The 17,546-nt window shown below is 46.8% G+C and overlaps 1 protein-coding gene across 1 annotated transcript in view; it reads right to left on the bottom strand.

The window, feature by feature from the left end:
• MYLK (myosin light chain kinase) overlaps positions 1–17,546 on the bottom strand; it is a 246,733-nt gene that overhangs the window by 201,201 nt on the left and 27,986 nt on the right. The window contains exons 4-8 of the mRNA XM_063429182.1: positions 9,513–9,720; positions 6,928–6,976; positions 3,281–3,443; positions 2,140–2,305; positions 1,924–1,939 (exon numbers count right to left, since the gene is read on the bottom strand). Coding sequence (XP_063285252.1) covers positions 1,924–1,939; positions 2,140–2,305; positions 3,281–3,443; positions 6,928–6,976; positions 9,513–9,720 — 602 coding nt within the window. The remainder of the gene's footprint in view (positions 1–1,923; positions 1,940–2,139; positions 2,306–3,280; positions 3,444–6,927; positions 6,977–9,512; positions 9,721–17,546) is intronic.

The raw sequence follows: 17,546 nt of genomic DNA, 5'->3' as shown, positions 1-17,546 counted from the left end.
TTCCAGTGGGAGCAGTAACAGTGATATAGAAAGAGTAGTAAATACCTGGAATAGCCTTCCAGTGGAAGCAGTAACAGTGATATAGAAAGGGTAGTAGATACCTGGAATAGCCTTCCGGTGGGAGCAGTAACAGTGATATAGAAAGGGTAGTAGATACCAGGAATAGCCTTCCAGTGGGAGCAGTAACAGTGATATAGAAAGGGTAGTAGATACCTGGAATAGCCTTCCAGTGGGAGCAGTAACAGAGATATAGAAAGGGTAGTAGATACCTGGAATAGCCTTCCAGTGGGAGCAGTAACAGTGATATAGAAAGAGTAGTAAATACCTGGAATAGCCTTCCAGTGGAAGCAGTAACAGTGATATAGAAAGGGTAGTAGATACCAGGAATAGCTTTCCAGTGGGAGCAGTAACAGAGATATAGAAATGGTAGTAGATACCTGGAATAGCCTTCCAGTGGGAGCAGTAACAGTGATATAGAAAGGGTAGTAGGTACCTGGAATAGCTTTCCAGTGGGAGCAGTAACAGTGATATAGAAAGGGTAGTAGATACCTGGAATAGCCTTCCAGTGGGAGCAGTAACAGTGATATAGAAAGGGTAGTAGATACCAGGAATAGCTTTCCAGTGGGAGCAGTAACAGAGATATAGAAATGGTAGTAGATACCTGGAATAGCCTTCCAGTGGGAGCAGTAACAGTGATATAGAAAGGGTAGTAGGTACCTGGAATAGCTTTCCAGTGGGAGCAGTAACAGTGATATTGAAATGGTAGTAGATACCAGGAATAGCTTTCCAGTGGGAGCAGTAACAGTGATATTGAAATGGTAGTAGATACCAGGAATAGCTTTCCAGTGGGTGAAGTAACAGTGATATAGAAAGGGTAGTAGATACCAGGAATAGCTTTCCAGTGGGAGCAGTAACAGTGATATTGAAATGGTAGTAGATACCAGGAATAGCTTTCCAGTGGGTGAAGTAACAGTGATATTGAAATGGTAGTAGATACCAGGAATAGATTTCCAGTGGGAGCAGTAACAGTGATATTGAAATGGTAGTAGATACCAGGAATAGATTTCCAGTGGGAGCAGTAACAGTGATCTAGAAAGGATAGTAGATACTTGGAGCAGCCTTCCAGTGGATGCAGCAGTGGTTTATTGTGACATGGAAAAGGTAGTAGATACATAGAGCAGCCTTCCAGTGGACATAGAGGCCAACCGTGAATGTATGTGCTGTGTGTGTAAGAATGGATGTGAAATACACAGGATAGCAAATTAGAGCGCTATCTTCTAAACAGCTGAAAGGTCTGAATTAAGAAAAGCTTTTTTTTTTTTTATATGTTGATCTTTCAGGCAGCTATTTAGTAGATTACTTCCTAATGTACCATTATGTGAGATTGACAAATCAGGGAGCTATTTACTAAACCACTGAACGATGAAAATTATGGGGAAAAACGATTTTAATTTTGCGGTTTCAATTGCTTAGTAGATAGCGGTAAATTCCCAATGTGGTTCTGGTGATTATGGCAATCCAAGATAAGGATACCGGATTAGGGAGCTATCTACTAATCAGCTAAAAAGAGTGATAATAAGAAAAAAGGCCTTTTCTTATCGTTGCTGTTTCAGTTGTTTAATAGATAAGGGGTTCTCACGAAAACAAATGGATTGGGTTACTGTTTACGGAGCGATTACACGGAGCTAGGGGTTCTGGGAATGTATCTATATATATTTATGTATTGTGCACTCTGGGCAAGGGTGAGATCTAACCTTGGCATGCTAAGAACCAATTTGCATATCCATACCCACTAAAACATTAAAAACTACTCGGGAATTAGCATTTACATTAAAAGAAAATAAATATTAAACAGCAGGCATACAAATATATATTACAAGAAGAAAAACAGGGGGAATTCATAAAGAACGTCAAGGAGCATACCTGTCCTTCTCGGCACCTGCAGGAGACACAGAATAAAGATTGTTATTGTTTGATATTATTACTGTATAAAACTAGCAAAACCTCTCTCACTATGTCCCAAAAAACAACTTTACCAAGAATAGAAGATTCTAAATACATCTGAAACAGCTCAGGGAAAATAGAATCATTCTAACGATGAATTGAAGGCTAGAGTTTGTATCATGCACGGATAGTCACCCGGAACGAGCAGTTCTGCCGACACAGAGGTTCTCCCGGAGTTATTGACCACGGAGCAGGTGTAAAGTCCGGCATCGTCCTTCCCCACTCCATGTATTTCCAAGAAATGCACCCCCGACTTCTCGTACATAACGTACCGATCACTAGGCTGCAGCGCAACGTCCTCCTACAGCGGAGAAAGCAATCACAACCCTGTCACTAGGGTGTAACCAAGTGGCGGACAATTAACAGCAAATTAATATAAAGAATTGCCCATCATCAATATGGTCATTACAAAATGGTAACTGATCTGGGGGATCTCTCGCTCTGAGCTGCCATTTCTAAACAGGTCTGCCACTTATGGTAGCGTTTATATTATTAATAAATATATTGGGGCTCCTAGCAAACATGAATGTGTATAAAGGTAGCTCCCAAGCTCCCTAAATATGCATTAAACTTGGCTATTAGTTAGTTTCTATAGTCTTTCTATATAAATTGAATTCCATCGAGGTGACCAGATGCCAATTTATCGACTGTCCAGGAATTGGTGGAATTACCCAATTAACAGCACGAACTCGACGAACGTTGGAATCCCAGCAAGCACTGGGTTAAGGAAAAGGCTGGAGAATTGCCTATAAACGCTGGGGTTTGACAGAGATTGAAGAGGAAAGGTCGCATTTCAAATAAAAATATTATTCTGGACTGTGTGGGATCCCTGCTTCAAGCTGTTTCAGTAATGTTTCCAAAGAAAATCTGTACCCCCACCCCATCTTCACCCTGACAGCGACTGAATGGGAACAAACCCAATCTCTTTATTTTGGCGTCTTTTCAAATCTGAAGCGAAAACGAGCTAATGTGTTCGGGGGAGATATGAGAAAACGAGGGGGGCGGTCTGAATCTATTAAACTAGACAGGAGGCATCCTTCCCTATATTCACAGACACCTACACAGGCTTGTTCTTATTTATATATGTCCAGAGGAATTGGCATTTCAAATTTGCATTTTTTATTCAGAACACAAAAATGAAGTATAATTAATTATAACAACACAAAGTAGTCAATTCATGGAATGGTGGCCCAGCGCAGGCAGCGTGTTCATATTTAGATAGGATGAATTATGGGAGCATTGCCGCGCCAGGTAAGATAACTTGCCAACGCCTCACCTTGAGCCAGGTTACCGCTGGCTGTGGCCTCCCGGTGATCTTACAGCAGAACCTCCCGGTCTGTCCGTCTCTCACCACACTGCGGTTCGGCTTTGTGACAAACTTGGGGGGACATTCTCCCCAGACGCTAGGACGGTTTTCCACAGCAGGGATGGAGAATGGACTAGAGGGAGAAGAGAGAGGAGAGACTCAGGATAATGGTTGTATACAGAGTTTATCACGATTAGTCTGTTTATATAAAATCCCAGTAATTTAGTACATTATCATTAGAGCGGCACAGACAGTTTGCAATCTCGCAATCATAGAGCTCCAAACATGTATATATACACAGGGCTGCACACAATATACACAGGGCTGCACACAATATACACAGCACTGCACACAATATACACAGGGCTGCACACAATATACACAGCACTGCACACAATATACACAGGGCCGCACACAATATACACAGGGCTGCACACAATATACACAGCACTGCACACAATATACACAGGGCTGCACACAATATACACAGCGCTGCACACAATATACAAAGTGCCGCACACAATATACACAGGGCTGCACACAATATACACAGCACTGCACACAATATACACAGGGCTGCGCACAATATACAAAGTGCCGCACACAATATACACAGGGCTGCGCACAATATACAAAGTGCCGCACACAATATACACAGGGCTGCGCACAATATACAAAGTGCCGCACACAATATACACAGGGCTGCACACAATATACACAGCACTGCACACAATATACAAAGTGCCGCACACAATATACACAGGGCTGCACACAATATACACAGCACTGCACACAATATACAAAGTGCCGCACACAATATACACAGGGCTGCACACAATATACACAGCACTGCACACAATATACAAAGTGCCGCACACAATATACAAAGTGCCGCACACAATATACAAAGTGCCGCACACAATACACACAGGGCTGCACACAATATACACAGGGCTGCACACAATATACACAGCACTGCACACAATATACAAAGTGCCGCACACAATACACACAGGGCTGCACACAATATACACAGCACTGCACACAATATACAAAGTGCCGCACACAATATACACAGGGCTGCACACAATATACACAGCACTGCACACAATATACAAAGTGCCGCACACAATATACACAGGGCTGCACACAATATACACAGCACTGCACACAATATACACAGCACTGCACACACTACACACAGGGCTGCGCACAATATACACAGCACTGCACACAATATACAAAGTGCCGCACACAATATACACAGGGCTGCACACAATATACACAGGGCTGCACACAATATACACAGCACTGCACACACTACACACAGGGCTGCGCACAATATACACAGCACTGCACACAATATACACAGGGCCGCACACAATATACACAGGGCTGCACACAATATACACAGCACTGCACACAATATACAAAGTGCCGCACACAATATACACAGGGCTGCACACAATATACACAGCACTGCACACAATATACACAGCACTGCACACAATATACACAGCACTGCACACACTACACACAGCGCTGCACACAATACACACAGGGCTGCACACAATATACATACCACTGTGCACAATATACAGGCTGCACACAATATACACAGCACTGCACACAATATACACAGCGCTGCATGAACACAATATACACAGCACTGCACACACTACACACAGCGCTGCACACAATATGCACAGCACTGCACACACTACTCACAGGGCTGCGCACTCTTCAGACACGGAAAGGCTAGGATAAAAGTTTTTTTTAGGCATGTAACCTTGTTGGATTTGTAATAATAGAATTGTGTGAGGGGCAAATAAGGCCGTAAAGGAAATAAAAAATAAAGGGGGGAATAAGTCGGTTGTGGTGTGCCGGAACCGATGTTGTGGTAGGCCTGTAATAAAAGAGGGCCCACCCATGATTTGTAATGAAAAGTAGGGATCGACCTATTATCGGTTTTACCGATATAATCGGCCGATATTTGGTATTTTCGGCAATATCGGTATCGGCCAATATAGATACCGATATTGACGATAATACCTTCTAGGACCACCAGGCTCATTACAAGCCCAGCGGTCCTGGGGGGGGCCGGCAGGAAGCTGTTTCTTACCTTGCCAGCAGCTCCATGTCTAAATCTCGCAAGACCCGCGGCCGCAGAGCGTTGCCACGGGTTACCATGGCAACGCTCGGCGCAGCACTAAGGGCCGCGAGATTTACACTGGGGAGCTGGAGGAGCTGCTGGCAAGGTAAGAAACTGCTTCCTGCCGGCCCCCCTACAGTACTTAACAAGCCACCGGACCACCAGGGAATACTATATCCCCCCTCCCTGGTAAGAATTATTGAGGGGGGCCTAAAAAAACAAAAACACACCATTTAAATATTTTAAAAAATTAAAATAAAAAAATGCCCCCCCATTTTACACAAATTACATCACTACACAAACACACACTGCATTACATATACACACACACACACACTGCATTACATACACACACTACACAAACACACACACACTGCATTACATACACACACACACACTACACACACACACTGCATTACATACACACACACTACACAAACACACACACACTGCATTACGTAAACACACACACACTACACACACACACTGCATTACGTACACACACACTACACAAACACTACACAAACACACACTGCATTGCATACACACACACTATACAAACACACACACACACTGCATTACATACACACACTACACAAACACACACACACACTGCATTACATACACACACTACACAAACACACACAGACACACACACACTGCATTGCATACACACACACACTGCATTACATACACACACACTACACAAACACACACTGCATTATATACACATTACACATGCACACACACACTGCATTATATACACACAATGCATTCACTATACACACTACACAAACACACACTCTGCATTCACTACACACACTACACAAACACACACTGTATTCACTATATATATACACACACTACACAAATACTCACTGCATTCACTATACACACTACACAAACACTCACTGAATTCACTATACACACTACACAAACACACACAGCTCCCCTGTCTAAACACACTTCATCCACTACACGTGGCATGTATATTTTGTGCATTTACCTTTAGGATTAGTTTATTTTTTCAAAACGGTAAATGTACAGAATATCGGCCTGAAAGTTCACAGATTATCGGTATCGGCTCTAAAAAATCAATTTCGGTCGATCCTCAATGAAAAGTATAAATAAAGCGAGTGGAGGGTGGGGACAGGCGAATCGCCAAAAAACGAACGGGACTGAGGAAGGTGAGGAGGGGGTTTAAGTAGGTTAACATGCCCCTCCAACAACTGCAGGCCAAGCCTTCACATTTCCGATAATACAGCATTAAATTAGAAAACTCTCCCTTGCGTTATAAAGACACACATGGGGCCTGGGGTGGCACAGCGGGGCTCAACGATCACATGATGTGAATTACAGCCGCAGGGGCCCCCCACCTCCAATACAGGAGGGATGAAGAGAACAAAGGCAGATTCTGTGGAGAGAGGAGGCCCATCACTCTTGTCAAACTCCAGGCTCTGCTTACCCCTGAGACTTGGCACTAGACGGCAAACTGTACATCTTGGAACCGTCACCTGTAAAATAATAATAAAATCTAAACTAAAAGTGATCATACTCGCTTATCACAAGCATAGCTCCCACCACAATGGTTATACACCGGCAAACCCTTTATTGCTAGCTAACAACGATGAGAGGCAGCAAGAGTGCCAACAAAATAAATAGTAATATTAATAAAATAAATAGTGATATTAATAAAAACACACACAATCCAACCCCCTCCCACAGCCTCCACCCAACCCACAGTACAAGCGTGCTTACTGCGAAATACCGCTGCACCGGCCTTTATTAACCCCTTAAGGACACATGACGTGTGTGACACGTCATGATTCCATTTTATTCCAGAAGTTTGGTCCTTAAGGGGTTAAAGAAACACTCCACTGCCCAAATACAAATTACTGTTTAGTAGATATAGCTAGAATGAAAACTTCCATGCATTTAATTATACCATTTTTTCCATTAGTGGTATACCTAAGAACAGTTTGTTAAAGCTGCAGTTCTTATGTCTGCAGCCTTTGCAAGCCATCACCTTCTAACACCGCCCACACGTTCTGTGTCTGTCCAATCACAGACTTCCCAAAGCAGCTCAATGAGAAGTGTTTGCAAGGCAGGTGCTCTCTCTGGGCAATTTATGCTTCTTCAGTTTATCTCCATTGAGTTAACCAAACCAGGAAGTAAAAGGATCTGTTGTCTGATTGACAGCGCAGGGGGTGTAACCAGGTTAATTTATACAAGTGAAAATTACTATTTAAATTTGTAAAATGGAATTAGAGGAGACACTGGTCATACATAAAGCATTCAGCAAGATGAAGTGCTTTTGGGGTCCAGAGTGTTCCTTTAATGTGGCTATCGAGATCCCACCATTCCGTTTCGCTTTCGATTCTCAGACTTTGTTTTATAAGTAATATGTACAGCATTCCAGGCTGTACTAGAACAACCAGCATGTCAGGCCAATTCAAATCATTATAAAAATAGCAGAAATGTCAAAATGATTTTTTAATTTTATAATACCACCCAGATTAGCAGCCTGCCTGATGCCCGCGAAGCAGGTGGCAGAGATATGCCCATCTCATGCCCTCCTTTATTGGGTCTGCCATCCTTGGATCTCTCACATGAGCTGCAGAGTAGATGTAATAAAGAGCTGTCAGTGTGGCCCCTGGATATTCTATAATTACACCACAGGGTAGATCGACCACAGACCGGGAACCCCTGAGCTATGGAACACATTGTAACACTGCATTATGGGTTCTGTGCAGTGACAGCACCCCCTGCTGGAATCAGTCACACACTGCATGCCCAGACCAGTCAATCTGTAGATGGCAAATCATTGCTGTGTCTGTATTCTGAGACAACTATTGCAAATCTGTGATATTAGGCACTTTTCAATGGTAAGTACTCACCTCTACCCAGGACCAGTCACCTTTATCCATGCCGGGCACTCGCCTTTATCCATTCTGGGCACTCACCTTTATCCAGAGCCGGGCACTCACCTCTACCCATTCTGGGCACTCACCTTTATCCATGCCGGGCATTCACCTTTATCCATGCCAGCCACTCACCTCTACCCAGAGCTGGGCACTCGCCTCTACCCAGAGCTGAGCACTCACCTTTATCTATTCCAGGCACTCGCCTTTATCAATGCCGGGCATTCACCTTTACCCAGAGCCAGGCACTCACCGCTACCCAGAGCCAGGCACTCACCGCTACCCAGAGCCAGGCACTCACCGCTACCCAGAGCCGGGCACTCACCGCTACCCAGAGCCGGGCACTCACCGCTACCCAGAGCCGGGCACTCACCGCTACCCAGAGCCGGGCACTCACCGCTACCCAGAGCCGGGCACTCACCACGACCCAGAGCCGGGCACTCACCACGACCCAGAGCCGGGCACTCACTTCAACCCAGAGCCGGGCACTCACTTCAACCCAGAGCTGGGCACTCACTTCAACCCAGAGCTGGGCACTCACCTTTATCCATGCCTGGCACTCACCTTTATCCATACTGGGCACTCACCTCTACCTAGGGCCATAAAGCCAGGCCCTTACCTTTATCCATTCTGGGCACTTACCTCTAAGGTAATAAATAAATACCCATTTATATTAGTGAACATTTCAGGATCTTTTTGTGTGCGCTTCTATCAATGGCTGACTTAAAATATAGGAGTTAGAGGGGCTTCAAGTCACAATCCACACTCACCCCATGGTTAATAATTACCATCATGTTCCTCTTTGTGCACCTACCTATATTACTGCCCACCCACCTCCTTCTGTTTGTGAGATGCTGTTTGTCTGTATTTATGAAACCCTTTGTACAATGAGTCAGTTTTGTATCGAATCATAAAAATTCTATAAAAACTGAAGAAATAAAGGCGTAAAAACAGAATAAGACGTAAAAACAGAATAAGTTAATATAATGGAGAAAGCGTCTGTCCGCAGCTATCTGTGTGTTCCCGGAAGGCTGTTAATATTGGAACGTGGAGCCTTGGAAACGCCGTCGGTGTACGTTTAATGGGATGATGTATTCTTGCTATATATACACTCCCAGCGATAACTTACCTTCCACGGTCAGCTCTACGGTCACCTGGCGAACACCTGCGTCATTAACGGCCTCACAGGTATATTTCCCACCGTCCTCTTCAGTCACGTTCTTTATGATGAGGCAGAAAGTTCCCCTGGCATTCCTCTCCACGACGCGGCGATCACATTCTACCACAGGCTGGCTGTGTCGGTACCACGTTATCTGAGGGTCAGGAGAGCCCTTAACCTGCCACGGAGCACAGAGAAACGGGAGAACATTGAGGAACATTGGTAGAAATTTTATAATAATAATACCAGGTTATATAAATACATTGCAACCTCCATTCTAACAACCCATGTTACAGAATTATCTAAAATTCCTGCGCAGGAGGATTATGTTGGCTTCTACCACCTCTGCTGGGAGACTATTCCATGCACTCACTGTATTAGTCTCTACCACCTCTGCTGGAAGGCCATTCCATACACTCACTGTATTAGTTTTTACCACCTCTGCTGGAAGGTTATTCCATGCACTCACTGCATTAGTCTCTACCACCTCTGCTGGAAGGCCATTCCATGCACTCACTGTTTTAGTTTCTACCACCTCTGCTGGAAGGCCATTCCATACACTCACTGTATTAGTCTCTACCACCTCTGCTGGAAGGCCATTCCATGCACTCACTGTATTAGTCTCTACCACATCTGCTGGAAGGCTATTCCATGCACTCACTGTAATACTCTCTACCACCTCTGCTGGAAGGCCATTCCATGCACTCACTGCATTAGTCTCTACCACCTCTGCTGGAAGGCTATTCCATGCACTCACTGTATTAGTCTCTACCACCTCTGCTGGAAGGTCATTCCATGCACTCACTGTATTAATCTCTACCACCTCTGCTGGAAGGCCATTCCATGCACTCACTGTATTAGTCTCTACCACCTCTGCTGGAAGGCTATTCCATGCACTCACTGCATTAGTCTCTACCACCTCTGCTGGAAGGCTATTCCATGCACTCACTGCATTAGTCTCTACCACCTCTGCTGGAAGGCTATTCCATGTACTCACTGCATTAGTCTCTACCACCTCTGCTGGAAGGCTATTCCATGCACTCACTGTATTAGTCTCTACCACCTCTGCTGGAAGGTCATTCCATGCACTCACTGTATTAATCTCTACCACCTCTGCTGGAAGGCCATTCCATGCACTCACTGTATTAGTCTCTACCACCTCTGCTGGAAGGCTATTCCATGCACTCACTGCATTAGTCTCTACCACCTCTGCTGGAAGGCTATTCCATGCACTCACTGCATTAGTCTCTACCACCTCTGCTGGAAGGCTATTCCATGTACTCACTGCATTAGTCTCTACCACCTCTGCTGGAAGGCTATTCCATGCACTCACTGTATTAGTCTCTACCCCCTCTGCTGGAAGGTCATTCCATGCACTCACTGTATTAATCTCTACCACCTCGGCTGGAAGGCCATTCCATGCACTCACTGCATTAGTCTCTACCACCTCTGCTGGAAGGCTATTCCATGCACTCACTGTTTTAGTCTCTACCACCTCTGCTGGAAGGCTATTCCATGCACTCACTGCATTAGTCTCTACCACCTCTGCTGGAAGGCTATTCCATGCACTCACTGCATTAGTCTCTACCACCTCTGCTGGAAGGCTATTCCATGCACTCACTGCATTAGTCTCTACCACCTCTGCTGGAAGGCTATTCCATGCACTCACTGTATTAGTCTCTACCACCTCTGCTGGAAGGTCATTCCATGCACTCACTGTATTAATCTCTACCACCTCGGCTGGAAGGCCATTCCATGCATTCACTGTATTAGTCTCTACCACCTCTGCTGGAAGGCTATTCCATGCACTCACTGCATTAGTCTCTACCACCTCTGCTGGAAGGCTATTCCATGCACTCACTGTTTTAGTCTCTACCACCTCTGCTGGAAGGCTATTCCATGCACTCACTGCATTAGTCTCTACCACCTCTGCTGGAAGGCTATTCCATGCACTCACTGCATTAGTCTCTACCACCTCTGCTGGAAGGCTATTCCATGCACTCACTGTTTTAGTCTCTACCACCTCTGCTGGAAGGCTATTCCATGCACTCACTGCATTAGTCTCTACCACCTCGGCTGGAAGGCCATTCCATGCACTCACTGTATTAGTTTTTACCACCTCTGCAATAACACACAAGCAATGTCCGCCCCAAGCGTCACAAACTCCGGGTCCCCAATCCCCATAAATTAAACTGTGACAGGCATCATACATTTTGTTTTACAAAGGACACGCCATGTAGAGCAGCAAGGCAGTTCTGAGCCAATGGGGGCCGGTACAGTACAGCCACCTCACTACCCGAGAAACGACAAAAGAAATAAACTGCAGCTGCTCTGAGTGCACCTAGTGACGCCCTGCTTGCAGGATTAGCCTCCCATTGTGCGCCGCTACTGAACATGCTGGCGCCACAATTTCATTATTAATAAACGACTGTCTCTGAAACCGCAATTTGAAAGTAACAGTGTTTGTGGCTCGTGGACTTGCACACCACGTTATATTATTTTAGTTCGGCCTGACTTCAAAACATAATTTGCCCATTTTTTCATTTATTCATTCATCCTGCGCGTTTGGAGTCTGAAAAACTGTTTGATATATTTCAGAACCCTTTACAAAGAAACCCATTTATACAGCCATGCACCCTACAATTTCACCCCTGCCCTCCAGCACCCTAAGACTCCACCAAGGAACCCTAATAATTCCAACCCATGATCTCCATATGTACCCCACAGCTCCTATACTACAAGGCACCCCAAGAACCCAAGTGGGCGAATTATGATGGAGCCAATCTGAGCGCTCGTTAGTTTCTGTTAAACTCCACGTTCAGGAGGAATTAAATATTCTGAATAACTCAAATGCTTTCAGACAGACCTTGATTAAAGTCAAGCGACTTGCTGCTGGGGCATTTAGTGGGAAAATAGACACATTAACTGGTAGTGATACGTTAGGTCATTCTCCCCCCGCATGCCGAACATTGCAGGAATCCGAACGAGCAGTGCATGGGGACAGAGAGGGTTTAACTATTAACCACGAGGATGGGAGAATTGCACTGAAAGTTCTCACGCCGTGCATGCCATAGTTTATTTTCCAATAAAAGCTTGGGCATTGCTGGGCTCCATATCGCCCCCCAAAATATAATACCAGCTCCTTCCTGTTTAGATTCATACAGGACGATGTTTCCTCACCATGAACCGATGTGACCTGAGTGTGGGAGATCTCCGTAAATAAACAAACGCTTGCTGAAGCAAGTTTAAAAACTCCACAAACAATAAACACAAATTACAATGGGATGGAAGACGCTCAATATGTGAGTATCGGGCTCGTCAGGTGAGAACGGCAGATAATTCCCACTCCGCCAACCATTTTGAAATTTTACGCAGGAAACTTCCACAGGTTTCCCCTTACAGCGCCGCGCGTTGTGTGAGATTAACTACAAAAATATGAAAATTAATCGAAACTAGGAGCTGGTAACATTCTACAAAGTGACAGATTCCGCTCCGAAGCACAGCCGTAATGTATAACGAGCGCACTGAGCTGGGCGCCTGGTGGCAAACAGGGGGCGGGGTCAAGTCAGAGGAGTGCGATAAGCATGCGATGTTGACAGGTCTTAAGACGGAAGAAGTGGACAGGTCACACGGTGAGAGACGGCAACAAATCAGAGGAGGAAGGAAACGATTTATAGTCTTGTTTTTAACTAGAATAATTATTAATTTTGCGCTTTGTCTCTAAAAACGTCATTAAATGATTGTAGTATTAAAGAAGGAATAAACACAAAAAAAATAAAATAAACCTAACACACTGATTCTGTTTAGTGAATAAAACCCCTCGATATTGCAGTGTTAATGTTAATGGGATGAAAGGGTTAATATAACCTGAAATATGAAATGGCAAGTTATCAGCGATTTCATAGGTATGCACTGACATATAAACAGCATTGTTTCATGTAATAACAAAGGCAAGCCGTTACACAGCCCCGACCAGCGAGTCCGCTCCGCCAGCTTCCTGCTCACTTCCTTATCAGCCACAGCGATACCATTTATGGTCTGAGGAATGTTGGGAAAGCTCTGAGTCCTAGCCTGGGTTAAACCGGGGTTTACCTGGGGTTAATATAATACATTGAATTCAGAGAGATGACTAAGCTCTTTCACAGGAGCGATGCAATGAATTCGCTGAAAGATTTTCCCAAAAATGATTAACACCCGCCCATTGCGTTAAATGGAGAATTCGGGAAACGCGTTCCAAACAGGGAGAGGTTTTCCTCTGCAGGCAGTAGTTTCAATAAATAGTCTAAAAGTTAAATAGAGGAGACCCTGACGTTAGACGACTCGCTGGGCCGTTCGCTTTCTAGGGCCACACGCCTGTGCATACAGCATTGCAGGGGTTAAACTAATTAACATGGATTGCACGGAGTTAAATAAAATACAAACAAAAAAAGGATTAGAACGGGCCATTATCAGTCTCCGGCTCGTACAAAAACGGACAGTTTTACTTTGGGATTTCAGTTTTAAATTTAAACTGATATTTAGCACCTTAACTCCACAGCAACCCAACTTCCAAGACACTTGCAACAAAAACAAGTCTTCACTAACTGCAGCTGCCACACCTCCTGTAACCCACACTACCCAAGCAGCACACTCACTGCAGCCCCCCCACCTCCTATAACTCACACTACCTGAGCAGCACACTCACTGCAGCTCCCACACCTCCTATAACACACACTACCTGAGCAGCACGCTCACTGCAGCTCCCACACCTCCTATAACACACACTACCTGAGCAGCACGCTCACTGCAGCTCTCCTCACCTCGAATAACTCACACTACCTGAGCAGCACACTCACTGCAGCCCCCCCACCTCCTATAACTCACACTACCTGAGCAGCACACTCACTGCAGCCCCCCACCTCCTATAACTCACACTACCTGAGCAGCACGCTCACTGCAGCTCACCACTCCTCCTGTAATCCACACTACCTGAGCAGCATGCTCACTGCAGCTTCCCACACCTCCTATAACCCACACTACCTGAGCAGCACACTCACTGCAGCCCCCCCACCTCCTATAACTCACACTACCTGAGCAGCACACTCACTGCAGCCCCCCCACCTCCTATAACTCACACTACCTGATCAGCACGCTCACTGCAGCTCCAGACACCTCCTATAACACACACTACCTGAGCAGCACACTCACTGCAGCCCCCCCACCTCCTATAACTCACACTACCTGAGCAGCACACTCACTGCAGCCCCCCCACCTCCTATAACCCACACTACCTGAGCAGCACGCTCACTGCAGCTCCCACACCTCCTATAACACACACTACCTGAGCAGCACGCTCACTGCAGCTCACCACTCCTCCTGTAATCCACACTACCTGAGCAGCACGCTCACTGCAGCTCACCACTCCTCCTGTAATCCACACTACCTGAGCAGCACACTCACTGCAGCTCCCACTCCTCCTATAACCCACACTACCTGAGCAGCACACTCACTGCAACTCCCCACACCTCCTAAATCCCACACTACCTGAGCAGCACGCTCACTGCAGCTCCCACACCTCCTATAACCCACACTACCTGAGCAGCACGCTCACTGCAGTTCCCACACTTCCTATAACCCACACTACCTGAGCAGCATGCTCATTGCAGCTCCACACACCTCCTATAACCCACACTACCTGAGCAGCATGCTCACTGCAGCTCCCCACACCTCCTATAACCCACACTACCTAAGCAACACACTGACTGTAGCTCCTCACACCTCCTATAAAACACATTACCTGAGCAACACGCTCACTGCAGCTCCCCACACCTCCTATAACACACACTACCTGAGCAGCACGCTGACTGAAGCTCCCCACACCTCCTATAACCCACACTACCTGAGCAGCACACTCACTGCAGCTGCCACACCTCCTATAACCCACACTACCTGAGCAGCACGCTCACTGCAGCTCACCACTCCTCCTATAACCCACACTACCTGAGCAGCACACTCACTGCAGCTGCCACACCTCCTATAACTCACACTACCTGAGCAGCACGCTCACTGCAGCTCACCACTCCTCCTATAACCCACACTACCTGAGCAGCACATTCACTGCAGCTCCCCACACCTCCTATAACACACACTACCTGAGCAGCACGCTCACTGCAGCTCCCACACTTCCTATAACCCACACTACCTGAGCAGCACGCTCATTGCAGCTCCACACACCTCCTATAACCCACACTACCTGAGCAGCACGCTCATTGCAGCTCCACACACCTCCTATAACCCACACTACCTGAGCAGCACGCTCACTGCAGCTCCCACACATCCTATAACCCACACTACCTGAGCAGCACGCTCACTGCAGCTCCCCACACCTCCTATAACCCACACTACCTGAGCAGCACGCTCATTGCAGCTCCACACACCTCCTGTAATCCACACTACCTGAGCAGCATGCTAACTGCAGCTCCCGACACCTCCTATAACCCACACTACCTGAGCAGCACGCTCACTGCAGCTCCCCACACCGCCTATAACACACACTACCTGAGTAGCACGCTCACTGCCGCTCTCCACACCTCCTATAACACACACTACCTAAGCAGCACACTCACTGCAGCTCCACACACCTCCTATAACCCACACTACCTGAGCAGCACACTCACTGCAGCTCCCTACACCTCCTGTAACCCACACTACCTGAGCAGCACACTCACTGCAGCTCCCTACAGCTCCTGTAACCCACACTACCTGAGCAGCATGTTCACTGCAGCTCCCTACACTTCCTGTAACCCACACTACCTGAGCAGCACGCTCACTGCAGCTCCCACACCTCCTGTAACCCACACTACCTGAGCAGCACGCTCACTGCAGCTCCCCACACCTCATATAACACACACTATCTGAGCAGCACGCTCACTGCAGCTCCCCCACCTCCTATAACACACACTACCTGAGCAGCACGCTCACTGCAGCTCCCCCACCTCCTATAACACACACTACCTGAGCAGCACGCTCACTGCAGCTCCCCCACCTCCTATAACACACACTACCTGAGCAGCACCCTCACTGCAGCTCCCCACATCTCCTATAACACACACTACCTGAGCAACATGCTCACTGCAGCTTCCCACACCTCCTATAACCCACACTACCTGAGCAGCACGCTCACTGTCGCTCCCCACACCTATAACACACACTACCTGAGCAGCACGCTCTCTGCAGCTCCCCACACCTCCTATAACACACACTACCTGAGCATCACACTCACTGCAGCTCCCCACACCTCCTATAACCCACACTACCTGAGCAGCACGCTAATTGCAGCTCCACACACCTCCTGTAATCCACACTACCTGAGCAGCATGCTAACTGCAGCTCCCGACACCTCCTATAACCCACACTACCTGAGCAGCACACTCACTGCAGCTCCCCACATCTCCTATAACACACACTACCTGAGCAACATGCTCACTGCAGCTTCCCACACCTCCTATAACCCACACTACCTGAGCAGCACGCTCACTGACGCTCCCCACACCTATAACACACACTACCTGAGCAGCACGCTCTCTGCAGCTCCCCACACCTCCTATAACCCACACTACCTGAGCAGCACGCTCACTGCAGCTCCCCACACCTCCTATAACCCACACTACCTGAGCAGCACGCTCACTGCAGCTCCCCACACCTCCTATAACACACACTACCTGAGCAGCACGCTCACTGCAGCTCCCCCACCTCCTATAACACACACTACCTGAGCAGCACGCTCACTGCAGCTCCCCACACCTCCTATAACCCACACTACCTGAGCAGCACGCTCACTGCAGCTCCCCACACCTCCTATAACCCACACTACCTGAGCAGCACGCTCACTGCAGCTCCCCACACCTCCTATAACACACACTACCTGAGCAGCACGCTCACTGCAGCTCCCCCACCTCCTATAACACACACTACCTGAGCAGCACGCTCACTGCAGCTCCCCACACCTCCTATAACCCACACTAC

The sequence above is a fragment of the Pelobates fuscus genome, chromosome 8 (assembly GCF_036172605.1).
Source record: "Pelobates fuscus isolate aPelFus1 chromosome 8, aPelFus1.pri, whole genome shotgun sequence".
In the NCBI taxonomy this organism is placed as follows: domain Eukaryota; kingdom Metazoa; phylum Chordata; class Amphibia; order Anura; family Pelobatidae; genus Pelobates; species Pelobates fuscus.
The sequence above is the reverse complement of the archived record's forward strand: the minus strand, read 5'-3'. Positions and strand labels throughout refer to the sequence as shown.